This window comes from Papio anubis, chromosome 8 (assembly GCF_008728515.1).
Source record: "Papio anubis isolate 15944 chromosome 8, Panubis1.0, whole genome shotgun sequence".
Taxonomy (NCBI): Eukaryota; Metazoa; Chordata; class Mammalia; order Primates; family Cercopithecidae; genus Papio; species Papio anubis.
The window spans coordinates 138,859,936-138,883,796 of record NC_044983.1 but is presented as its reverse complement, the minus strand read 5'-3'; the positions used below and the strand labels follow the sequence as shown (position 1 = coordinate 138,883,796).

Here is a 23,861-nt window from a genome sequence, read left to right as displayed (position 1 = left end):
CGGTCAGTCGATGAGCCAGGGCCCCTGGGGAGCAGACACCTGGTGAAGGAGACGCTGGATCCAGGGCCATGTCTGGGAAACGAGGTCGAGTTCGCAAACACCGGGCCAGGAGGGCAGGCAGGGCCCAGCCGGCAGCTGGGCAGCAGGGCCCTGAGGTCGAGCCCCCGCCCCTCACCCCAGGGGGCCCTCAGGGTGATGCGGGGGTGGCCCCTACAGGGCACGTGACCAGCATCGAGCCAGCACCTCAGGGACACCCCAGGGTGGCCAGGCCAGAGCAGCCACAGGCAGCCTCGAGGCCGGTGCCGGCTGCTGCTCCAGGGTCTGAGCTGGTGCTGGTTCTCACTGGGCACATGGAAGGCTGTGGAGCAGGGGGCCCCATGCCGGCCCTGGGCCCTGAACTGCTGAGGCTCCATGAGGTCCAGCTTTGCCTGGCCCAGGAGCAGCTGCTGCTGGAGGACCGGTGGAGGCAGGTCCAGCTGCAGATGCAGCTGTGGCGGGAGGAGCAGCTGTGGCTGCAGCAGCTACAGGAGGAGCAGCTGTGGCTGCAGCAGCTGCAGGAGGAGCAGGCCTGGGTGCACGTGGAGGGGCTGCAGCTGGCCATGGCCCTGGAGCAGCTCCGGAGTGAGGGCCTCGAAGCACTGCAGACCCAAGGCCAGGTAAGGCCTGGATGGGGTGGCGGGGAGGGGACCCAGGACCCTTGTGTTGGTGCGGTGGCCACTCCAGCAACCTAGGGATGCCTGTGGAGGGCCAGGAAGCCAGGCTGGATGCAGGGCATCTGTGGGCCCATTTTCACATCTGCCAAGTGAAGCCCGTGCCCGCCACACAGGGCACTGCAAGACCAAGGGACAGCAAGCCTGCCCAGGCTGGCCCAACGCTTGGTGGAAATGGGCACTGAGGGCAGATACTTGTTCAGGGACAGAGGTGTCCCTGCAGCAGACCCAGGTATGCTGGGCCAGAGCTGTCCAGAGCAGTGTATGGGCTGCAGTGCAGGGCGAAGGCCTGGGGGTGCAGTCAGTAGGTAGCAGAACTGAAGAGCACAGCCCCCACCCACGAAACCCAGTTTCCTGGCCGGCCTGCTGGTCCGCCTGCCCTGCCCCGTTTATTGGAGTGCAGTGTACTCAGGGCTAGAGACTGCGGAAGCAGCATGCGGCGCCTGTGCCCATTATCCTCATTCCAGGAGGGCTGCTGGCCTCAGACGCAGCTGGGGCTATTTTGGGGAACTAGGATCTAACCCCAGCCTGGTGTGGAGGAGTGGTCACCATCATCCCACCTGCTCCTGTGAATCTGGGAGCTCTCTGGCATCCAGGGGTGTTAGGCCAGGCCCACTCTAAGCAGAGGGGCAGTCTGGGGAGCAGTCTGGGGTACTCTCTTAGTAATCACAGACCCCAGCGCAGGCCTGGGTGCTGAAGGACCCCAGATCTGCAGCCTGGAATGTGTTCACAGCCAGCACAGAGAATAAATGGGAGTTGGGGCAAGGGAGTGACAACAGTGAAGGCGGGGTCGGGGGGGATCTGGGGGAAGTCCCCTTCCCGACCCACAGGAAAACCCAGCCCAGGTGAGTTGTCACCATCCAACCTGGAAGTGACTACGGAGAAGGTGACTGGGAGCAAAGCGGCAGGCAGAGGGCAGCACAGGACGGCCAGATGCAGCAAAGTCAGAGCAGAACACATATTTAGACTGAGAATCCCCAACTTGGACTCAAGCCCTCCTGTTTCAAAACCCATTTTTGGCCACCTAGGCCTCTCCCACTGGCTCCTGCCCCTTTCCCATCCCCCAAAACTGGGCTTCTCTGAGCGCTACCCCCAGGCCCCCACCCCAACCCCAGGGGTATAAGATTAAGGCTGGGCCAGGCACGGTGGCTGAAGCCTGTAATCCCAGCACTTTGGGAGGCTGAGGTGGGCGGATCACCTGAGGTCAGGAATTCGAGACCAGCCTGGCCAACATGGCGAAACCCCTTCTCTACTAAAACAAAAATACAAAAATTAGCAGGGCGTGGTGGCACACATCCATAATCCCAGCTACTCAGGAGGCCGAAGCAGAAGAATCACTTGAACCCAGGAGGTGGAGGTTGCACTGAGTCGGGATTGCACTCGACTGGGCGACAAGAGTGAGACTCCGTCTCAAAAAAAAAAAAAAAAGATTCAGACTCAAGGCCTGAGATGAATGAATGAACCCTCAGTCAGTCACACCTAATCCCAACTCAGAGATCCCCTGAGAGCCACTCTTGGAAGAAGGGCTCTCCTCAGAGGGGGTGTCTCTCAGTGGTTACACAGAAGGTCTCACAGGTCAGTGTTTGGGTGACAGTGCCCTGGAGGTCAGAGGGTGCACTCACCAGCAGTGGCTCTCGGCTTGGGCCCAGGGTGGAGCGTCTGCCACTTCCCAGCTGCAGCTTTGGGTCCCCCCTTCTTACTGTGCATTCTCCTGGGGGGTGGGTAGGGAAGGACCAGGGAGGGGGTGCTCAGAGTGGCAGAGGGCAGGGACAGCGGCAGTGGGGAACAGGGCACACCACGGGGGCCTGAGTGGATAACAGCAGGAACATGGGCTCCCCCAAGGCTTCCCAGCTGGTGTCCTGTCTGCCTGCCCGCCCCAGGTGTGTGCCCAGAAGCTTGAGCCGGGATGCCTGGCAAGAGCACTTGGCCACATCCCATCCCCCCGGCTGTGGCTTGCCTGCCCCTCCACCCCAGGCTCAGCTCATCCTGCCAGGCCCAGGATCTGGAGTCCAGCACTCTTCTCACTGCCCCAAGGTGCTGGGTTGCCAGTGGGACGGTCTTTGTTCTCACCGTAAGCATGAGCACGGCCCTCTCTGCTGAAGCCTCCATGCCTCTCCACTGCCCTGGGAACCCAGCCCACCCGTGAGCCTGCTCCCCAGCCCACCCAAGGCACTCACCCCTCCACGCCCTCAGACCCTATGTGGTCCCGGCCTTGGCAGATGGTGTTGTCAGGTCCTGGAGTAATACCCCTCTCCCTAGTCCACACAGCTGACCCCCAAGTTCATTTCCCTGGGAGGCTCCTCCTGCCTGCTTTGGCCTGTCGGGGTCCTCCCTGGTGCCCCATGCCCCTCACCCGCTGCAGCACAGTTGCCTGGGCACTGGTCTGACCCCCCACCCATGTTTCCAGCATACTGGTACCAGTGGGGTGTCACTGAGTGTCTGGGGAAAGAACAAATGAAACTGGGAGTGACCCTGAAAACAGAAAATAGGATCACATGGCAAGAGGGACAAAGAGAAAGGTGACTGATACCATCAGAAAGCGTTCAGGCAGGGCCAGTCCTTGGGGTGGGAGTGGCAGGGGTGAAGGGTGGTGGTTTGGACAGGTAATCCAGTGCAGGGCAGGGCCTAAGTGGGGGGAGAGGCCCTAAGTGAGGGCCTGAGGGGGATTTGGGGGTACTGGAGCACCCAGGGGCAGCTCGGGGTAGTGTGTGGGGGTTGCTGTGTTCATGCAGGGGCGTCTGGTATGTGAGGCTTGGTGTGCACACTGGGTCCCTTGTCCGTGTTGGGGCTTGGTTTTCGCGGGGTCCCCGAGTGTACACCCGGGGTGCTATATGTGTGAGGGAGGTCCCCTGGTCTCTCAGAGTCAGTGTGAATATGGCATCCCTGTTTGTCTGTGGGATCGGTGTCTGAGGGATCTCATATGCAGGTGGGGTTCCCTACGTGTGCGGACGTCAGCGTGTTTGTGGGTGACTGAAGTGGACAGGACTGGGTGTGCTTGTTGGGTTCTGTCTTCCTGAGGAGTCTCCTGTGCTTGCGGGGTTGGTGCACACGAGGAACAGGTCATTCGGGGTCCGCATGTGCATTGGGGGTCACTGCAGCAGAGTCCCCTACAAGTGTGGGCATCGATGTGAAGGGATGAGGGAGAAAGATGGGGAACCCCAGGTACTTGTGGGCATCAGTGTGTGTGTGTGGTGGGGGTCGGGGCCTGGGGGTCCTCTGTTGGGCGGGATCCCCTCTACGTGTGGGACGCTGGTGCGGTGGGAGACCGGTGTGTGGTGAATGGATCCCCTGTGCTTTCGGGGCTCCCAGACCCGGCCCCGCCCGGGGCTCGACGCCGCCCCAGCGCCCTCACCTGCCGCACCTGCCTTCACCAACTCGGCAAGGAGGTCAGAGCTCCGCCCCTTGCGTCGGGCTGGCTCGTTTCCTAGCGACTGAGCCGGAACTTCCGAGTCACCCCAACTTCCGGGGCGAGGGTCAGGGGTCAGGCTAGGAACTTTGAGCCTGGGGTCAACAGTTGGGCTCCTGGGGGTCGAGGCCTTTGAAGTGGGGGCCTCACGGTCTCCGGCGGCGCTGGGCCGGGGTTTCTGGGCACGTGGCCGCAGGGCACGGGCGGGTCGGGGCGGAGGGTCGGGGCGCGGGCCGGGGGCGCGGTCCGGGGCGGGCGGCGGGGCCGCGGCGGGCGCGGGGCGCAGGAATGCGGGCGCGCCGCGGGTGGGGCCGCTCCGCCCCCAGGTGCTGCCCGGGCAGGCAGGAGGCAGGAGCGACGGGCGGGGCGGGGGCGGGCGCGTGAATCAGGCCGGGCGGGCCGCGGCAGGGAGTGGCTGCCGGACCGACCGGACCGCGAGGCCGCTGGGCGGCGGTCGGCTCCTGCTGCCCCTGTGCCGAGACCCCGCGCACCTGGCCAGGTAGGGCCCCCCTCCCCCGGCCCGGGCGGGGCGAGGCGGGGGCGGGCGCCCCTCGGTGCGGTCCCACCTGGGCTACCCTCGCGCCCGCACCTGGGCCGGGGCCGCGCGACCCAGAGAGAGGCGGTGGGAGTGGAGCGCGGCCGCGTGCGCGGGGCCGGGGCGGCGGGTCAGCTCGGACAGGGGGCGCCGCTGTGCGGATATGGACGCGAGCGCCCTCGCACGACGGCAGCCCGAGAAGAGCCGAGTGGGAAGCGGCCCGGGATCTGGGTCGAGCCTGCCTGGCCGTCCCGACTCGCTGCTGCCCTCGCGGCCTAGCTGGAGTCTGGGTGCTGGGCACGGCCTGGACCCTTCCCTGGGGACGCCCGCCCGGGCCACCGTGGACTGGGGTGGCCAGGGTGCGGCCTGGATCCCCGCGTGGCAAGCAGGGCGAGTGACGGGAGGGCTGCCCGTAGCGCCCATGTTCCAGGGCTGGGGTGGGTGGATGGGGCACCCAGCCGCCGCAGCCGCGAGCTCGCAGGGTGCACTGACCCCGTTGGGGGCTAGGGTGCCCACCCCGCAAGCTATCACTGAGCGACTTCCGGTCTGTGAGCCCTGTCCTCCGCACCCCACCTTTCCGCCGCCTAGAGCCTCCGCGCCCTCCTGGGCCCATCGGAACTTGGCACAGGCTCACCCCACTTTGTGTAGGAACTCCGGATCCTTCCATGGGGTCCTCCTTCCAGATACTCAGGAACCCCACTTCCTGCCAGGGTGGAGAGGATGGGGTCCTTGAAGGCCAGCTGAGGGCCCTGACTTCGAGTCAGAGGTCAGGGGTCAGCAGCAGAAGAGTGGATTCGTGCTGAGTCATTGGCCATGGGTGGGTTCCGTGCCCTCCCTCCCTTGGGCAGGCGTTTGGTAGGCAAATGTGTGGGCATGCAGGCCACTGGGGTGCTCCATCTCAGGCTTGGGAGTGTCTGCGGCCCCGTCCATAGCCCGGCAGACACGTACCCATGAAAGGACACGATGTGAGGAATGAAGCCATTGGAGGTCTGGGCATCACCCTGTGATGATGAGGGGTGTCTGCTGGGAGGGCTCCTGGCAACGGGGGATTCCACAGTCCAGATGATCCCTGCCCCCATTACACACAGCCTGGAGCCTGGATGCTGTGTGGATATCCCTCCCCTGTGAAATCCGAAGGGACAGTGGGGGTCCTTTCTAGAGTGTCCCCCAGCGTCGGGAAGTGCCCTCAAACAAGGTTAGCAGGGTTGTTCCCCCTGCCCTGTATGGTCAGACACTGCCCCTACAGCCAGGCTGGCAGTGGTGAGTGGGCGCCCCAGCCCAGCCAGACAGGCCTACACCTCACCCCCATGTGGTTGGCCTCGATCTGCCCCTGGCACAACCAGAACAGTGTTCCCTAACGAGCCCCATATATCAACCATGAGGACAATGCCCCAACAAAGAAATGTTGGGACAGCTTCTCCCAGGCCAGTTGGCATCTGGGGCTGTTGAGTGGCACCAGGTATTTCCCATGTCCCAACTCCATGTCACCCCCGGGGGTACCAGGCAGGACGGCGGCCTCCTGACCCCAACATTCTCAGCCTAGTGGCTCCAGTTAGCACCCGTGCAGTCCAGCTGGCCAGTGCCCATCCTGTCAGCGCCCCAGGGCACACTCCTCTGTCTGGGCTGAACCACCTTCCCAGCCAGGGCCAACATTCGGGAACCTGTGTGCTAGGCGGGGATAGGTGTCCTGCCTCCCTCCCCAACCCGAGGAGCAGTGGGATGGGCTAAGCGGTCCCTAGGGCTCTCCTTCCAGGGAGAGGTACCCAGGTAGCTCGGTGACCCCATGTGCATGGGCCCTGGGTGCACCCCATCTGACCTTTCTGGAGAGCCCAGGCACCCTGCAGGGACCCTTTGGAGAACAGAGTGGGCTGTGGGGCAGCCAAGTATGGATGATGGTGGGGAGCCCAGGACCTGGAAAGGTCCCTGCTGCCCTGGACGGGGGGCTGGTGGCAACAGGACTCTGAGCAAGTGGAGAGCCAGATCTGGGCGATGTGGAGTGCAGGCCCTGCAGGGCCCTGTGGGCACCAAGGGGTTGTGGTCCAGGGAGGTTTTATCTGAGAAGGACAGTGACAAGAAAGGTCAAGGGAAGGAGGGGGGCTGGTAGACAGAGACAGAGTCTAGGGGTCAGTGTTGCAGGGCTGGGCAGTCATAGAATGGGCTGTGGGAACCCAACTGTGAAACCCTGGGGATGGGGAGGAGGTGTCGCCCGGGGCTATGCGTAGGGCTTAGGGTTGCCATTCCAGGAGGAGGGTGGTCACAGCCCTGTTTGCTGCGCTCACCTTGGCTAGGCACAGTGTCTTGTGGACCCTCAGCTGTGTTGTGCAGTAGGCCAGAGAGGTGCAGTGACCTACCCACGGTTTCCCAGGCAGTCAGGGACAGACACATGCCAGCATGGGTGGCACCAGCTTGTCCAGTAGGCACAGTGCCAGGGGCCTGTGAATGTCTTAAGAAAAAAATGAATACTATAATGATGAATACAGCCTGGATTATGTTTGTCTTTAAGCCAACAGTCATAAAATATTTTGGGGGGGGGGTTGGTTTTATTTTCATTTTTTGTAGCGATGCAGTCTCACTCTATCACCCAGGCAGGAGTGCAGTGTCACAATCATAACTCATAGCAGCCTCCAACTCCTGGGCTCAAACAATCCTTGTCTCAGCTTCCCAAGTGGCTGGGACTGCATGCGCACGCCACCATGCCTGCCTGATGTTTAAACTTTTTTGTAGAGATGGGGTCTTGCTGTGTTGCTCAGGCTGGTTTCAAACTCTTGGCTTCAAGCGGTTATCCTGCCTCAGCCTCCCAGAGGAAGGAGAGACAAGGCTGGGATACCTGTGCCCCACCCTCTACCAGTATCCCCTCAGCTTGGGGTGTCCCACAGTCTGGGTTGCCCTCTGTGAGCCTGGCTCAGCTGGTGTCCTGGAAGGCCTCCTGGGCATGGGCTAAACTTCAGCCTACCCAAGTCACTGACAGCCCCTTCCACAGTGTGTCCATTCTAGAGGGTAGGAGTGGTCCCAGTGCCCCCACCCCTAGTCATGTGTCTCCCTGCCCCTCCAGACCCCTGGCCCCAACATGGCCCGTCGCTCCCAGAGCTCCTCGCAGGGGGACAACCCGCTGGCACCCGGGTACCTGCCGCCTCACTACAAAGAGTACTACCGCCTGGCGGTGGATGCACTGGCCGAGGGTGGCTCGGAGGCCTACAGCCGCTTCCTGGCGACTGAGGGGGCACCAGACTTCCTGTGCCCTGAAGAGCTGGAACATGTGAGCCGACACCTTCGGCCTCCACAGTATGTTACCCGAGAGCCACCCGAAGGCAGCCTTCTCGACGTGGACATGGATGGCTCCTCAGGTACATACTGGCCAGTGAACTCAGACCAGGCCGTGCCTGAGCTTGACCTGGGCTGGCCTCTGACCTTCGGCTTCCAGGGCACCGAGGTGACCACCTTGGTGCAGCCACCGCCCCCCGACAGCCCCAGCATCAAGGATGAGGCCCGCAGGATGATCCGTTCCGCCCAGCAGGTGCGCCATCTTGGGCTCAAGGGTAGTGGGGAGGGGCCAGGGCTAGAGGCACCAGGGTGGAGGAGACGCATGAGCACGATCAGCTTGGGTGAACCCTGAGCTCCAGCTGGAGCGGGGGTTCCTGGCAACAATCTTCAGGGCCGCCAGGTCTCAATCATCAGGGGCTACAGGCTCTGCACGGGTCTGCTTGCCCATGGTCATGGCCAGTGCCCAGAAATTCAGGGGCTCTGAGATGGGTGGGCACCGCCCCAGCCTGGGTTGATTGTTCAGATAATTACCTCTCATCCTGCCCGGTGGCCCTTGGCCAGCTGAGGGCTTCTAACCCTCACCAAACAGCTAGCAGACGGTGCAGGGTGCATCAGGTCCAGACGCTAAAGGCCCATGACTTTCTCCCCTGCCCATGGCAGCAACCCTGTCCCAGGGCAGAACTGGAGCCTGGGACTCAGCCCTGACAGCTGTCCTGGAGTGGGGGCAGCTCAGCCATCTGTAGGGTGGAGGGGATTTTGAGGTGCCCTTGCCATGCCCCCAGCGGGGCCCCATACCCCAACCTGGCCCACCCTCATCCAGGGTTCTCTGCCCTGCACCTGCCTCGGCTCCCTCCTCATGGCCAGCCACTCCAGACCTCTTCTCCTTCTGGTCCTGTGGTCCCTTCCTCCTACCCATCTTCCAGACGCGGCCCCACTCCCAGGGATGGACTAGCTTGTTTCACAGTGGTTGTGGGTGATCCAGACACCTCCTGGGCGTGGTGGGGAGGCTGGACAATAGTGTGGGGACAGCAGGGGCCTCTCCTCTCTGTCCTGACCCGCCCCTGCAGGTGGTGGCCGTGGTGATGGACATGTTCACTGATGTCGACCTGCTCAGCGAAGTGCTGGAGGCTGCCGCCCGTCGGGTCCCAGTCTACATCCTGCTGGATGAGATGAACGCGCAGCACTTCCTGGACATGGCCGACAAGTGCCGTGTCAACCTGCACCACGTGGATGTGAGTTCCCGGGAGTGGGAGATTGGGGAGGACCCGTGGCAGAGATCTGACTCCCCTCCCTCCCCAGTTCCTGCGGGTACGGACTGTGGCGGGCCCCACCTACTACTGCCGCACTGGGAAGTCCTTCAAGGGCCACGTCAAGGAGAAGTTCCTGCTGGTGGACTGTGCCGTGGTGATGAGTGGGAGCTACAGGTGCGCCCGCGAGCTTCCCTCACCCCCTTCTCTGGGGCCTCCTCCTGTAGCCCCAGCACCCCCTTTCCACACCAGGGCCCTCCTTGCCAGGAGCCCTTGTCCTGTATCCCTGCCTCCTCCCCGCCCCACCCGATGCCCATGGGGCTGCAGTGCCCTCGCTCCAGCTCGGTTTGACTCTGGCCCTGACCCCCCACAGCTTCATGTGGTCCTTTGAGAAGATCCACCGCAGCCTGGCACACGTGTTCCAAGGAGAGCTGGTCTCCAGCTTCGATGAGGAGTTCCGCATCCTCTTCGCGCAGTCCGAGCCGCTTGTACCCTCGGCCGCGGCCCTGGCCCGCATGGATGCCTATGCCCTGGCTCCGTATGCCGGGGCCGGGCCCCTTGTGGGCGTCCCTGGGGTTGGGGCGCCAACCCCTTTCTCCTTCCCGAAACGAGCGCACCTCCTGTTCCCGCCACCCCGGGAAGAGGGCCTGGGCTTCCCCTCCTTCCTCGACCCAGACCGCCACTTCCTGTCGGCCTTCCGCCGGGAGGAGCCTCCGCGGATGCCGGGGGGCGCGCTGGAGCCGCACGCGGGCCTGCGGCCGCTCTCGCGGCGCCTGGAGGCCGAGGCCGGGCCGGCTGGGGAGCTCGCGGGCGCGCGGGGCTTCTTCCAGGCGCGGCACCTGGAGATGGACGCCTTCAAGCGGCACAGCTTCGCGACCGAGGGCGCAGGCGCCGTGGAGAACTTCGCGGCCGCGCGGCAGGTGTCGCGGCAGACGTTCCTCAGCCACGGCGACGACTTCCGCTTCCAGACCAGCCACTTCCACCGCGACCAGCTCTACCAGCAGCAGTACCAGTGGGACTCGCAGCTCGCGCCGCCGCGGCCGCAGGGCCTGTTCGAGAAGCTTCGCGGGGGCCGCGCGGGTTTCGCGGACCCGGATGACTTCACCTTGGGCGCCGGGCCCCGCTTCCCGGAGCTCGGACCCGACGGGCACCAGCGGCTGGACTACGTGCCGTCCAGCGCGTCCCGCGAGGTGCGCCACGGCTCGGACCCCGCCTTCGGGCCCGGACCCCGCGGCCTGGAGCCCAGCGGGGCCCTGCGCCCCAACCTGACCCAGCGCTTCCCATGCCAGGCCGCGGCGAGGCCCGGCCCAGACTCCACTCCCGAGGCGGAGCCGGAGCGCAGGGGCGGGCCCGAGGGGCGGGCCGGGCTGCGGCGCTGGCGCCTGGCCTCCTACTTGAGCGGATGCCATGGTGAAGATGGGGGCGACGACGGCCTGCCGGCGCCCATGGAAGCGGAGGCTTACGAAGACGACGTGTTGCCTCCCGGGGGCCGGGCAGCTGCCGGCGACCTGCTCCCCTCGGCCTTCCGCGTCCCTGCAGCCTTCCCCACGAAGGTCCCGGTGCCAGGCTCGGGCAGCGGCGGCGGCAACGGCCCAGAGCGCGAGGGCCCGGAGGAGCCCGGCCTGGCCAAGCAGGACTCATTCCGCTCGCGCCTGAACCCCCTGGTCCAGCGCAGCTCCAGGCTGCGCTCCTCGCTCATCTTCAGCACGTCACAGGCTGAGGGTACGGCCGGGACTGCGGCGGCCACAGAGAAGGTGCAGCTGCTGCACAAGGAGCAGACGGTCAGCGAGACGCTGGGGCCCGGCGGAGAGGCCGTGCGCTCCGCGGCTTCCACCAAGGTGGCGGAGCTGCTGGAGAAGTACAAAGGCCCAGCCCGTGATTCCGGCGGCGGCGTGGGCGCCATCACCGTTGCCAACCACAGCAAGACCGTCCTGTCCCAGGCATGGCGGGAAGAGGTGGCGGCCCCAGGTGGCGTGGGTGGCGAGCGCCGCAGCCTCGAGAGCTGCCTCCTGGACCTGCGCGACTCCTTTGCGCAGCAACTGCACCAGGAGGCGGAGCGGCAGCCGGGAGCCGCCTCTCTCACCGCGGCGCAGCTGCTCGACACGCTGGGCCGGAGCGGCTCCGACCGCCTGCCCTCCCGCTTCCTTTCTGCCCAGGGCCGCGCAACCTCCCCGGAAGGGCTGGACAGCCCTCTGCCCTTGGAAGGGCCCGGGGCGCACCAGGTGCTCCATAATGAGCCAAAAGGGAGCCCCACCTCGGCTTACCCTGAGCGGAAGGGGAGCCCCACGCCCGGGTTTTCCACTCGAAGAGGAAGTCCAACTACAGGATTTATTGAGCAGAAAGGGAGCCCCACCTCAGCCTACCCCGAGCGCAGGAGCAGTCCGGTGCCACCCGTACCGGAGCGCAGGGGCAGTCCGGTGCCCCCCGTGCCAGAGCGCAGGGGGAGTCCGGTGCCTCCCGTGCCGGAGCGCAGGGGCAGCCTCACTCTTACCTTCTCCGGGGAGTCCCCGAAGGCCGGGCCCGTGGAGGAGGGGCCGAGCGGCCCCATGGAAGTCCTGCGCAAAGGCTCCCTGCGCCTTAGGCAGCTGCTGAGCCCCAAGGGCGAGCGGCGCATGGAGGATGAGGGTGGCTTCCCAGTGCCGCAGGAGAACGGGCAACCTGAGAGCCCGCGGCGGCCGTCACTGGGCCGGGGTGACAGCACAGAGGCTGCCACAGGAGATGAGCGGGGCCCGCGGGCGCGCCTGACTTCAGCCACGGCCAATGCCTTGTACAGCAGCAACCTTCGGGATGACACGAAGGCCATTCTGGAGCAGATCAGCGCCCACGGCCAGAAGCACCGTGCAGTCCCTGCCCCGGGCCCTGGCCCGGCCCACAGCAGCCCCGAGCTAGGCCATCCACCGGCTGCTGGCGGCCTGGCCCCGGATATGTCCGACAAGGACAAGTGTTCAGCCATTTTCCGCTCGGACAGCCTGGGGACCCAGGGCCGGCTGAGCCGCACGCTGCCAGCCAGCGCGGAGGAGCGTGATCGGCTGCTGCGCCGCATGGAGAGCATGCGCAAGGAGAAGCGCGTGTACAGCCGCTTTGAGGTCTTCTGCAAGAAAGAGGAGGCCAGCGGCCCTGGGGCAGGGGAAGGCCCCGCGGAGGAGGGCACCAGGGACAGCAAGGTGGGCAAGTTCGTGCCCAAGATCCTGGGCACGTTCAAAGGCAAGAAGTGAGTCTCCTGACATCGCTGCCACGGTCACCCAGAGCCCCCACGGAACAGAGAGCCCTGCGCATGTGTTTGAGCAGAGGCTGTCAGGCCACGGCCACTTGGGACTTGGCTGAGTGCGCCAGACCTCAGCTCCACTGGAGGCTCACCTGGCAGCTGCTGTCTCTGCCCCTGGCCTCCACAACGCTGGGGCTCCAGCCCCTTGCCACCAGTGCCTTTCTCCCCTCAGCACCTTCTCTCTTCAGCACCTTCTCTGCACCGTCAGCCTTGCGTGGCGCAGCATCTGGCTCCGCCATCTCTTTGTGCCTCAGTCTCGCCCCACCTTTTTTTTTCTTTTTTTTTGAGACCCAGGGCTGGAATGCAGTTGAGTGGTCTCGGCTCACTGCAACCTCTGCCTCCTGGGTTCCTGCGATTCTCCTGCCTCAGCCTCCTGAGTAGCTGGGATTACAGGTGCCTGCCACCACGCCCAGGTAATTTTTGTATTTTTAGTAGAGACAGGGTTTCACTATGTTGGCCAGGCTGGGCTCCAGCTCCCGGCCTCAAATGATCCGCCCGCCTCAGCCTCCCAAAGTGGGGGGATTATAGGCATGAGCCGCACACCCTTCTAAGTCTCTATCCTCTTGCAAGGGCCTCACCTCTGTGCCTCAATTCCCCATTCTCTGGGCCCTTTTCCTCCTCAGGGCCTCCTGTTCTCAGGGCCTCTCCCCTCCCTCCCTCCCTCCCTCCTCCCTCTCTCAGGGTCTTCTCCCTTCCTCCCCGCCCCACCCCTGCCCAGGGTCTCCCCGTCCTCAGGGCTTCACTTCCTTTTCTACTTGGATTCTCTGGCTCGCTGCCTCCCAGCATCTTTCTTGGAGGCCCGTCCTCTTGCTGTGGGGGAGACTGGGCTGGCTGTGGGCAGTTTGCAAGGTGGGGGGGGGCGTGAAGCTGGACCAGAAGATGCCCGTTGGAGTGGCAAGGAAGCTGGACAAGGCAGGCCACTGGGAAGGGGGTGCAGGGAAGCCCAAAGGTCCGCCTTGGCCAGGTCTGCCGTCTCCTCCAGCAAGGCTCTAGCCAGCACTGGGTGAGAGTGGGAGGGGCACTGGGCTTTGCAGCACAATAAAACACGGTCTGGACAACCTGTAGCCCTGGCCTCGTGAGCACCCCCTGCACAGGCCCAGCCCAAGCCAGGTGCCAGAAGGGCCGGATTTGGGGGGGCTTATCCCTGACAGGTATGGGACCAGGTGAGGGCAGGGGACAAGGTGCAGCCCAGGCCAAGCCCAGCTGTTTAGACATAGGTCCTGGGCACCCCTGTAGGTGGGTGTGGTCCTTGCCCTCCTGGTGTCCAGCAGACAACCCCCTCCAACCCCATTCTCAGGTCCTTTCCTCTTTGTCACCAACACTAAGAATCTGTCTAGAGTTCCTGGGTTATCTTGTATCTCTTTTCACCCCCAGAGAGGAATTGCAGTTGACTCAGAATGACACATTTTGGCACCACATGTGTAGAACATCCCCCACTGTTAGATGCTAGCCTTGTGAAATTCATGTTTCTGTATTCTCTTTCTTTTCAAAAAATAATCTTTTTAGTGTAATAAATCCTAAGAGGGAACTGATTTAAGAAACAAGGCCACCAAACAAAGGCAGCAGTTCTGACTCCAGCAGCTGGGAGAGAAAGGGAAGTGACCCCACTCTCACTGCTGGACAGCCCACTGGTGACCAAAGCCACCACCCACGTAGGGATGACAGCAGGGACTTCTGGCCAGGGGGCAAAGGTGCCTGGAAGTGGGATGCACCTGAGTGTCTCTTGGCCATGATGTTCTTGTGGGCACATCTGTGTGTGTGCTGCCTGGGGTGTCACTGAGTGGACAGGCTCTCCAGCTGGAGCCCATGAAGAGGCCAGAGGCTGGCGGCCCTGCCTAGGCCTTTGGAGCCTCCTGCCTGCACCCACACATCCTCTAAACCATGATGCAGCACATTTCGGTGTTAATAAAACATAACACACAAAATATTCTAGCACGTTCCCCAGTGTGTATAATCTCCCAGTTATTTCCTGCAGCCTTTAACCATGTGGCCTCCTGGATTTCCCCTGTGGACCCACCACCCAGCCCTGTGGGGGGCACTAAAGACCCCCCAGCTCCACTTCCAAGGCCCACCTTGGCTCCTCCGACTTCACGCTGCTCTCCTGTTCCTGTCCCCGATGCCCCCTGTGCAGGCACACTCCTGAGTGCCCACCTGCGATTCCCCATTCAGCAGCCCTACCACACACTGCCCAGCCTGAGGCCAAGCCTCCAGCCCTGCAGCCCCCTGGCCTCTCTGCAGCGTCCTCTCCCACAGCTTCTTGGTCCTGCTTGTTCAGCACCCTAGGCCTTCAGCACCCAAGCAGCCCCCTTGGGAAACAAACCCCTGGGCCGGGTCTCTGACTGGCTCACCACTTCCTCGGGCCCTCCCACTCCCTCCTCCGCCGCCTCCAACCTTCTCCCAAGCCCAGACTCCCTGAGTCTCTTGCAGGTGCCTGGCCTAGCACCAGGGCAGCGCTAGCTCCCACCCTCTGCTCAGCTTCCCCACCCATATCTTGTCCTTCCCCACCCTCCCGCATGGTGGCAATGGCTTCCACAACCCAGAGGCGTCCCTGCTCCTGGCAGCCCAACCCCCGACCACAGCACAGGCTGCGCCCTTCTGACTGTGAGCTCCTCCAGCGTGTGAGCTTCCCAGACTGTGAGTCTGGCAGCCCAACCCCCCCCCACCGACAGCACAGGCTGCGCCCTTTAGACTGTGAGCTCCTCCCAGCCTTCGAACTTTCCAGCTGCCTCCCTGTGTTCCAGCCCCAACCCAGGGGCAGGTGCAGCTGAGGACACCTGGCACCCTAGGACACAGCTTTGTGCCCACAGGGCCCCTTTGATCTCTGCAGCCCTGCACAGCCCTGGCCTGAACTCATACCAGGGCCTTTGCCTGGGGGTGACAAGAGGAGGTAACCCTGACCTCATGAGATGTCTGTCTCCCACCCTCACCTGCAGAGACCTGAAGACAGATCAGGCGTAGTGGCTGTACTGGGGGAGCGCAGGCTACAATCCCTGACAGCAGGGGAGGGGTGAGGCTGCCCCTTCTTTCTCCCCTCCTCTCCTCTGGCTCAGAGTCACAAACATGGCCATGAGGTGACCCTAGGTCCCTACCCCACAGGACCACCCTGAGGGGCAGCCTGGACCCTGAAGCCACAGCAGGTAGGAAAATGATGGACCAAGGACAGGAAGCTGCCCCAGGCAAACCTAGAGGGAAAAGCCCAGTGCTGGATGTGGAGTGGGCAGGGCCTCTAGTGGGGCGGGTGGCACTGAGCTCTGGGGTGGAGGTTTCAGGACAGGGGCGGTGGGGTCCTCAGAGGAGTGGAGGCTCCAGGAAAGGGGTCGGGGCCCCCAGCTAGTGGATGCTGTGACCTCAGAGGGGAGGGAAGGAACGATGGCTGCTCAGATTGGGGGCAGACATGACTTTATTGGAGGAAATCACTGGGGCTGGGGCAGGGCCCTCATCTGCTCCCCCGAGGAGACCCAGGCGAGCTCCCTGGAACTTCAACGTGGCCTGGCAAAGCAGGGAGGGCTAAGGGGTGCAGGATATCGGGGAGGGGTCTGGGGAAGGGGCCGGGGCAGGAACAGGGGGCCAGGTGAAGGGAGTAGGGCAGCTCATACACGGTGCCTCTCCAGCAGGGGCAGGTGGCCCAGTGCCGAGTGGCAGACAGTCCCATAGGCTTGGGAGTAGCCTCCAAGCAGAGCCCTGGCGGCCCCCTGGGCACCCTGCAAGGCAGAGGTGCTGAACATCCTCCGGCCGGGCCGGGCCTCCGGAGGACACCGGGGAGGGACCTGTGTATAGTTGAGGGTCACATGAAGAGGGTGTCAGAGGGGGTGCAGTGGAGGGGAGGCCTTGAGGTCCTCGAGAGATTTGAACTGGACATTGGAGGGGCAATGGGAAGGATGGGGAAGGGAGGGAAAAGGAGGGGAAAAGGAGGATGAAGGGACGGGGGCAGACTGGGCCGGGCTCACCTGTTGTGTGCTGGCCACCCTCACCCCACCACCCCGGTTCCAGTCACCCCGGATCAGAGCCTGGTTGGTCACCTGAGCTGCAGCCTGTGAGGTCAGGGAAGGCGCAGCTCCCCTCCGGCCTGGCTTCTCCTGGGGAGGGCCATGTCACAAGGTTACAGAAAGGTGCAGAGGAAGGGTCCCTCTTGTGCCCACCCCACCACGACTTACCAGCAAGAATGTCAAGGGGGGCTCTTCCTTCGCCCCGGGGGGCCTTTCCCCACTCCCTAGGAGTGCAGGTTGGAGCGTGGGAGCGGAGTTCTGCCTGGGAGTGCTCTTGGCTGCACGGGGGAACTCTGTGGAGTCAGAAAGTCAACCCCAGAGTCAGGAACCCGATGCTGCGCACAGTTGGCAGCCACAGGCAGAAGGGGCCCGGGCCATGCTCTGTGTGGGTAGTGTGGGTAGCCAGCAAAGATCACACACCGTGCTCGGGGGGGTCGTGGCTTGGGCTACTCTGAGGCCTGGGTCTGGGGCCCTGCACAGGTGTCCCAGAAGGCAGCTGCGGGTCAGCTCTGGGTTTGTGCAGGTGTGCCTGGGACGGGGAGACACCCTCCAGGCCCTTCTCTCTTGAGGTGCCGTTGCTGCCTTTGCACTCCAGGATCATCTGCAAGAGGAGAAGGGTGCTCAGAGGGCACAGCCTGGGCATGGGTGTTTGGGGGTCTCTAATGTCGGAGGCAGCCTCCAGGGTGCAGTAGACAGGGGATGATGGGGGTCGCGAGCTGGAGCACCTGATAGACGCGGCTGCGGTACTCAGGCGCAGAGAGCTGGACCCCTTCGAGTGCCCGGAGCTGCACATGTACCTTTCGTGCCCACTCATCACTGGGGCAGTGGAACCTGCAGGGAGCCAGAGAGGTGAGGCCTGGGCTGTGGCCAAGGGAGCCCCTCAAGCTGTCATTGCAGGGTCCGTGCTGCGGGGGCTCTCCCTCATGGGCTGGCTCTCTCCTGCCCCCACCTCTGTCTCCCGCACTTAGGGGACTCTCTCCCACTCCCACCTCTGCACGTAGGGGTGCTGCAGTGCCTGGGTGGCGCTTAACCGCTTGTCTGGGGTGAACACCAGGAGTCGCCTAAGGAGGTCCAAGGCCTCTGGGGAAGTGTCTGGCGGTAGGAGGGCGTCCAGCGTCTGTCGTGGCCTGTGGGCTGCCGTGTGTCGTATCCAGGGCCCGACCCAAGGGCCCCTCCTCAGATCCACATTCATGGGTGGGGCTCAGCTTTGAAACTGGGGTCCACCCTGCTGTCCTGTCTAGGTAGATGCCCCTGTGCCTGACCTGCACAGTGGAGAGACCCCTGCAGCCCCCTGGTGCCCTCCTCTCCATGCCTAGCACAGCTCCTCCAGGCCACCCTCTAGGACCACCACCAGGGGCTCCTGCTTTCAGAGTGGCCAACAGTTGTTGGGTTGGGGACTGCCATCATGAAAGCAGGTGGAATCTGAACTGGTACAAATTGGACCCAGTAACCTTGCAGGAAGGTGGCCCTGCTCCCTTGAGACAGGCTACCCTCTCACCCTCACCAAAGTGCCCCCACTCACCGGGACCCCAGGCGGTGCAGCACAGAGGCACGGCAGCCTGAGCCAAGAGCCAGGAGGTCTGGGGCAGCAGAAGGTGGTGTGACCCAGGCAGGCCTGGTAGACTGGGGCGGCTCAGGGTATCTGGGGCCAGCCGTCTCTTCCAGCCCCAGGGAGCACAGCCTCTCTACAGGGTTTCTGCTGTCTGGCAGGGCTCAAACACCCCATCGCCAGGGTGTGCCACCCAGCCTGTGCACGGGAGCACCCGCTCACAACCCCTGCTCCACACTCTGGCACCTGGCCCTGGGGCGTGCTCACACAGGTGGACACTGGCGCCCACCTCCACGGATGAGGAGGCTCCACCCGGACAAGCAGATGTACCTGGGAGTGCAGCTCCCTTTTGCCCCCACCCTCAAGAGTGACCCCCATGGCCCCACTACCACTGCCTTCCTCCACCTCTTCCCCTAGCACCTGAATCTCTCCTGCCCAGCTCTCTGTGCGCACCCCAGCTCCCGGCACAGTGACAGTCCCTGCCCCTGCTACCTGAATCCCTCGGGGAACTTGTCCAGCGTGCTGGCCCCTTCATGGTCACTGCTTGGCTCTCATGGTGACTGTGCCAGGTGCTGCCTACCCACATCCCCCCGCCAGCAGCTCTTCCTGGGCCTCCATCACCAGTTGGTCTTCCTGGGGTTCCTGCCTCATCCTCTGGATCCTCCCTGTCCCCGTCCCTCCTCTCAACACAGTCCTAGCCTGTCAGCTGCTGTCTCCCCACAGCTGTGCTATCTGACCTGCAGCATTCCCGGTGCCCAGCCCCAGCCACCTGGCTCACCCTCCTTGGATGGCGGTGGGATGGTCTCCAGGATCAGCTCCAGCTGGTGGAGGGTGGACGTGCCCGGAAACAGGGGCCTCCCCCGCAGCATCTCCCCCAGGATACAGCCCAGACTCCACATGTCCACCCCAAGGGTGTACCTGGGGCACGAAAGGGTGTAGGCACGGAGAGACCCAGAGGCAGAAGTGGGGGTGGGGTTGCTAGGGGGGTGAATGGGGGACACTTGTGGACCAAGGCAGGGTGGGAGTACAGGAGGCCTGGGAGCCCTGGCTGGGCAGGAGGGCAGCAGAGAGGTGGAGGGTGGGTTGGGGGTGTCCGGCTGTTACCGGTGTGAAGACAGCAGCACCTCCGGAGCTCGGTACCAGCGTGTGGCCACGTACTCTGTCAAGGCCTGGTCTTCAGGCCCCTCAGGGAGGTCGCCCAGGGAGCGGGCCAGACCAAAGTCACACAGCTTCACTGTGCAGTTGGCATCCAGGAGCACATTGGACGGCTGCAGAGAGGAGGCAGGCTGAGGCCCTGGGGCTGGGTGGGGCCAGGAGCTGGGCCACGTGGCCTAGCAGGGGGCTGGAGGCGGGGGGACCACACCTTCTGGTCCCGGTGCACAACGTGCCCCGAGTGGAGGAACCGGGTGGCCTGCAGAAGCTGGTAGAAGATGGAGCGCACGTGGACGTCCTGCAGCAGCCCGCCCTTCCGGATGACTGCGTTGAGGTCAGTGTCTGCGGAGAGGGGGTGGGGGGGTGGGGGGGCAACCTGGGGGGAGTGGGAGAGGGGCACCTGGCAGATCTGAACCAGCCCACGGCTGGCCGTCCCACTTCTCCATCCTGCGCACTGCCTGTGGGCACAGCGGTGGGGTCTGCAGGAGTTTTCACACTTTATTTCACGTTGCCTTTGTTTCATAAAATAAGGAAAAGGAGAACACAACTGCAAACTGGTCGGAGCAGGAGCCTGGGGCAGGTGGGACGAAGGGGGTCGCTGCTGGCTCTGGAGGCTGACACTGGTCAGCTGTCTGTCCCTGAGTCCAGGGTACAGGGTGAGGGAGCAAGCCACTGTGGGCCGGCCGCAGAGGGACACGCAGAGGGCGTAAGGACAGGACAGAGGTGGGGCTGGGGCCCTGGCCGAGGCCTCACTCACCCATAAACTCAAACACCAGGTAAATGTCCCTATCGTTCTCTGCCCGGATCACATCAAGGAGGCTGATGATATTGGGATGGTCCCCAAACTCCTGGGGAGGGAGTTGGAGGTGGCTGGAAGGCCAGGAGGGGCTGTGTTCTGGGGGCCAAGAAGCCGGGTTTCTCTCCTGTCTGGAGAGATCTGTACCTGGGGAAGGGGACTGGGCTGGAGGGCCCAGGCCACTCACCTGGAGGAGCATGATTTCCCGGAATGTTCTCTGAAGAGACAGAAACACAGGTGTGTGGGTGGGCGGAGCAAGAAGGAAGCTCCTGTCCTGAAAGGACCCAAAGGAGCTGATGTCTGTCACCCAATGCCCACCAGACCAGGCGTGGCAAGGGGGCAGTGTTCTGAGACAGGCCAGAACATCTGCTATGACCGGGCTCCAGCTCCCACTGGAGCTTCCAGGCACCAGGGCAAGGGGCTGCCCCTCCCAGCCCCCATCCTCTCCTGTGCTTCTCCCCACACACTCACCTGGGCATCTGTCTTATCCCTAAAAGCATCAAAGATTTTCTTGATGGCCACGACCTCACCAGTCCTTCGGTCCACTGCCTTCCACACAATGCCGTAGGCCTGGGAAGGAGTGCTGTCACACAGGGCCAGGCCCTTGCCCCGCCATCCCCTACCCACCCAGATTGTCCCTACAGACATGAGGCTCCTCCTTCCCATCCTGGGTCCCGAGAGGGGATGGAGTGTGGGCTTCTGCAACTGCAGGCTGCCCTAGACTCCGACATCTTCCAGAGGAGGGAGGTAGAGCGGAGGGAGGGTGAGAGCTGGTGAGGCACCGGAGGAAAGGAGGCCACAGAGGGGAGCGTCTGGGCAAGAAATGAAGCTCGGGGATGCCCTACCATCCCTCCAGCCGCCCAGGCGCTCTCCCTCCCTTTCTCTCACACCCCATCTATCCCCAGTCCTCTTGGCCCCACCTTCAGATTCCTCCAGAATCTAGCCCTTGCCGCTGTCTCCTCTGCCCCCATCCTGGTCCCAGCCTCTGACGTCTCTCACTGGGTGGCTATGCTAACCCCTTAACTCATCTCTGTCTGCCACTCCTGTGCACACCCATAGTGGGTCCTCAATACAGGAGTGGGCCTTGTAAAGTGACACCAGCAGCTGCTACAGCTCCCAGCGTCAGCAACAGTAAAAACCAAAGTCTGGGAAGTTCCCCAAAGCCCCCACACGACCGGACCCTCACCACTCACCTGTCTCTCTCCGTCTCCTATCCAGTGGCACACACAACCCTGCACTGGGGCTACGCACTTGCTCTCTGCACTGCCTGGAAGGCTCTTCCTCCCCTCCCCATGGCACCCTGGAACACCCCCCACCCGCCCACGCACACACACACAGGCCCACATGCTCACACACGCACACGGATACAGAAGGCTCTGGCCTTCGCTCTGCGCCCACCCCATACCCAGTCAGGCCCTTCTCGGGCCTTGCCCTTGTGCTCTTGAGCCTGGGGTCCGCCCTCCCTCTCAGTGACCCAGGCGCGGGCCCCAGCCTCCCCAGAGCGTCCTGTGCCCCGGGGAAGCGGCGACTGTGGGCGCGTGGGGAGCGGGGCGCCAGGATCCCTCCGCCTGAGGCCGCTGGGGGCCCTGGATGTCACCTGCCTCCAGGAGCCAGGTTCCTGGGAGTCGGGATCGTGTTACCCCACGAGGAAACTGAGGCACCAAGGGGCTCCAGATCACCCCTCCCGCCTACGGAGGAGGCAGGACGCCAGTGTGTGACGGAACAGGCCTCCGAGGGGACCGGCCACGCCCCGCAGGTCCTCTCTCCGCAGATCTGCGGTGCCCCTTGGAGGGCGGACGCACCACCAGGCACTCACCCCTTGCCCGAGCTGCCGCCTGAGTAGGTATCTCCGGACGATGCGAGGGTCCACTGCGCTGCACATGGCGGCCAGGACGCCCGCGGGGCCTTACTGTGGAGTCGGTTGCCGTGGGAACCGACGCCGGCCCGGTCCCGCCCCTCGGGGCACCCCTGCAAACACCCCCCCTTCCCACCCCCGGCAGGCGCCGGCTCCGCCGCACAGTGGCCCCTCCACCTCCTCCCAGGCCCGGCCCCGCCCCACAGTGGCCCCGCCCCTCTGTGAACCCCGCCCCACAGTGCGCCCCGCCCCTCTGTGCGCCCCGCCCCTCTGTGGCCCCGCCCCTCTGTGCGCCCAGCCAGCCTCCTCGCAGAACCACGCCCAGCTCGGTTGACTAAAGTAGAAATCGTAACAATCTGTTGTGAACTCTATAACTTGTAGAAGTAAAATGCATGACACCAATAGCAAAAGTGAAGGGGGATAATGGAAATACACATTTATACTGTTACAGAATAACATATGAGAATCTATATTGTAAGGTTCTTAAGTTACATGTGAAGTATTAATAGTATAATATTATTTGGGCAGGGCACGGTGGCTCACGCCTGTAATCCCAAAACTTTGGGAGGCCGAGGCGGGCGGATCACCGGAGGTCAGGAGTTCAAGACCAGCCTGGCCAACGTGGTGAAACCCGGTCTCCACTCAAAATACAAAAATTAGACGAGCGTGGTGGCGCACTTGTAATTCCACCTACTCGGGAGGCTAAGGCAGGATAATCGCTTGAATTCGGAAGGCGGAGGTTGCAGTGAGCCCAGATGGAGTCACTGCACTCCAGCCTGGGTGACAGAAAGAGACTCAGTCACAAAAATAAATAAAATAAAATAAAATAAAATAAAATAAAATAAAATAAAAAAGAGATATAGCTGATAAGCCCATTATCTAGATAGAACAGAATATTAAAAAGTACTTATAGCCAGGCACAGTAGTTCATGCCTGTAATCTCAGCACCTTGGGAGGCCAAGGAGGGCAGATGGCTTGAACTCAGGAGTTGGAGACCAGCTTCGGCAACATAAAACCTCATTTCTATTTAAAAAAAAAAAAAAAGGAAAATTAGCTGGGTGTGGTGACATGAGCCTGTTGTCCCAGCTACTTGGGAGGCTGAGGTAGGAGGATCACTTGAGCCGGGAGGCAGAGGTTGCAGTGAGCCCGGATTGCACCACTGCACTCCGGCCTGGATGACAGTGCCAGACCCTGTCTCAAACAACAACCACAACAAACTACTTGCTCAAAAAGAATTCAGGAAAAGAAGGAAAAGGAACAAAGAATAGATAAGACCAGCAGAAAACAAATAGCAGGACCGGGTGTGGTGGCTCATACCTATAATCCCAGCACTTTGGGAGGCCGAGGCGGGTGGATCATGAGATCAGGAGATCGAGACCATCCTGGCCAACATGGTGAAACCTCATCTCTATTAAAAATACAAAAAAATTAGCTGGGTGTGGTGGTGCATGCCTGTAGTCCCAGCTGTTTGGGAGGCTAAGGTAGGAGAATCACTTGAACTTAGGAGGTGGAGGTTGCAGTGAGCCAAGATCGCCCTACTGAACTCCAGCCTGGCAACAGAACGAGACTCCTTCTCAAAAAAAAAAAAGGCCGGGTGCAGTGACTCATGCTTGTAATCTCAGCACTTTGGGAGGCCAAGGCAGGTGGATCACAAGAGTTTGAGACTAGCCTGGCCAATATGGTGAAACCTTGTTTCTACTAAAAATAGAAAAATTAGCTGGGCATGGTGTCGTGCGTCCGTAATCCCAGCTACTAAGGAGGCTGAGGCAGGAGAATTGCTTGAACCCAGGAGGCAGAGGTTGTAGTGAGCCGAGATTGCACCACTGCACTCCAGCCTGGGCGACAGAGTAAGACTCTGTCTCAAAGAAAAAAAAAAAAAGATGGCTGACTTAAAACTTACCATTTTATTTTTGTTATTATTATTTTTAACTAAAAAGTAAACTTTAATGTCAAAAATTCAAACTTGGGGAAGACAGAAAAGATCACACACAAGGCTGTCACTTCACACTTGGAAGGTTGCACAGCGGCCGGACAGAGGCGCTCCTCACTTCCCAGTCAGTTGGTGGCTGGGCAGAGGTGCTGCTCACTTCCCGGACGGG

General features: G+C 62.6%; 3 protein-coding genes across 12 annotated transcripts in view; 1 reads left to right on the top strand and 2 right to left on the bottom strand.

The window, feature by feature from the left end:
* IQANK1 (IQ motif and ankyrin repeat containing 1) overlaps positions 1-5,354 on the bottom strand; it is a 64,346-nt gene extending 58,992 nt beyond the window's left edge. Inside the window, exons 1-2 of one of the 3 annotated variants that reach the window (XM_031669821.1) lie at positions 5,286-5,354; positions 2,333-2,421 (exon numbers count right to left, since the gene is read on the bottom strand). In XM_031669821.1, coding sequence (XP_031525681.1) covers positions 2,333-2,417 — 85 coding nt within the window. In that variant the 5' untranslated portion in view covers positions 2,418-2,421; positions 5,286-5,354. Of the gene's footprint in view, positions 1-2,332; positions 2,422-4,062; positions 4,301-5,285 lie in introns of those variants that run through there. The other 2 variants (XM_021942744.2, XM_031669822.1) reach the window with 2 other exon arrangements.
* FAM83H (family with sequence similarity 83 member H) lies at positions 4,494-14,359 on the top strand. 2 transcript variants are annotated; one of them, XM_031669820.1, is made up of 5 exons: positions 4,494-4,615; positions 7,704-8,165; positions 8,980-9,144; positions 9,212-9,336; positions 9,533-14,359. In XM_031669820.1, exons 2-5 carry the CDS (start codon positions 7,719-7,721, stop codon positions 12,372-12,374), a joined length of 3,579 nt encoding a protein of 1,192 aa, XP_031525680.1. In that variant the 5' UTR covers positions 4,494-4,615; positions 7,704-7,718; the 3' UTR covers positions 12,375-14,359. The 2 variants fall into 2 exon arrangements, with proteins under 2 accessions (XP_031525680.1, XP_009212035.2); XM_009213771.4 differs by lacking the exon at positions 4,494-4,615 and adding an exon at positions 5,386-5,468.
* Positions 14,360-15,757: 1,398 nt separating this feature from the next.
* Positions 15,758-21,876, bottom strand: MAPK15 (mitogen-activated protein kinase 15). 7 transcript variants are annotated; one of them, XM_021942740.2, is made up of 15 exons: positions 21,724-21,798; positions 21,101-21,595; positions 20,379-20,477; positions 20,095-20,181; positions 19,869-19,959; positions 19,323-19,453; positions 19,064-19,227; positions 18,738-18,877; positions 17,933-17,990; positions 17,400-17,537; positions 17,136-17,241; positions 16,831-17,011; positions 16,579-16,703; positions 16,372-16,500; positions 15,758-15,913 (listed from the first exon to the last, which is right to left on the bottom strand). In XM_021942740.2, exons 2-15 carry the CDS (start codon positions 21,308-21,310, stop codon positions 15,773-15,775), a joined length of 1,800 nt encoding a protein of 599 aa, XP_021798432.1. In that variant the 5' UTR covers positions 21,311-21,595; positions 21,724-21,798; the 3' UTR covers positions 15,758-15,772. The 7 variants fall into 7 exon arrangements, with proteins under 7 accessions (XP_021798432.1, XP_003903304.1, XP_021798431.1 ...); XM_021942739.1 differs by having other exon boundaries at positions 15,807-16,191; XM_021942742.1 differs by having other exon boundaries at positions 15,807-16,191; positions 16,444-16,500.
* Positions 21,877-23,861: the final 1,985 nt, after the last annotated feature.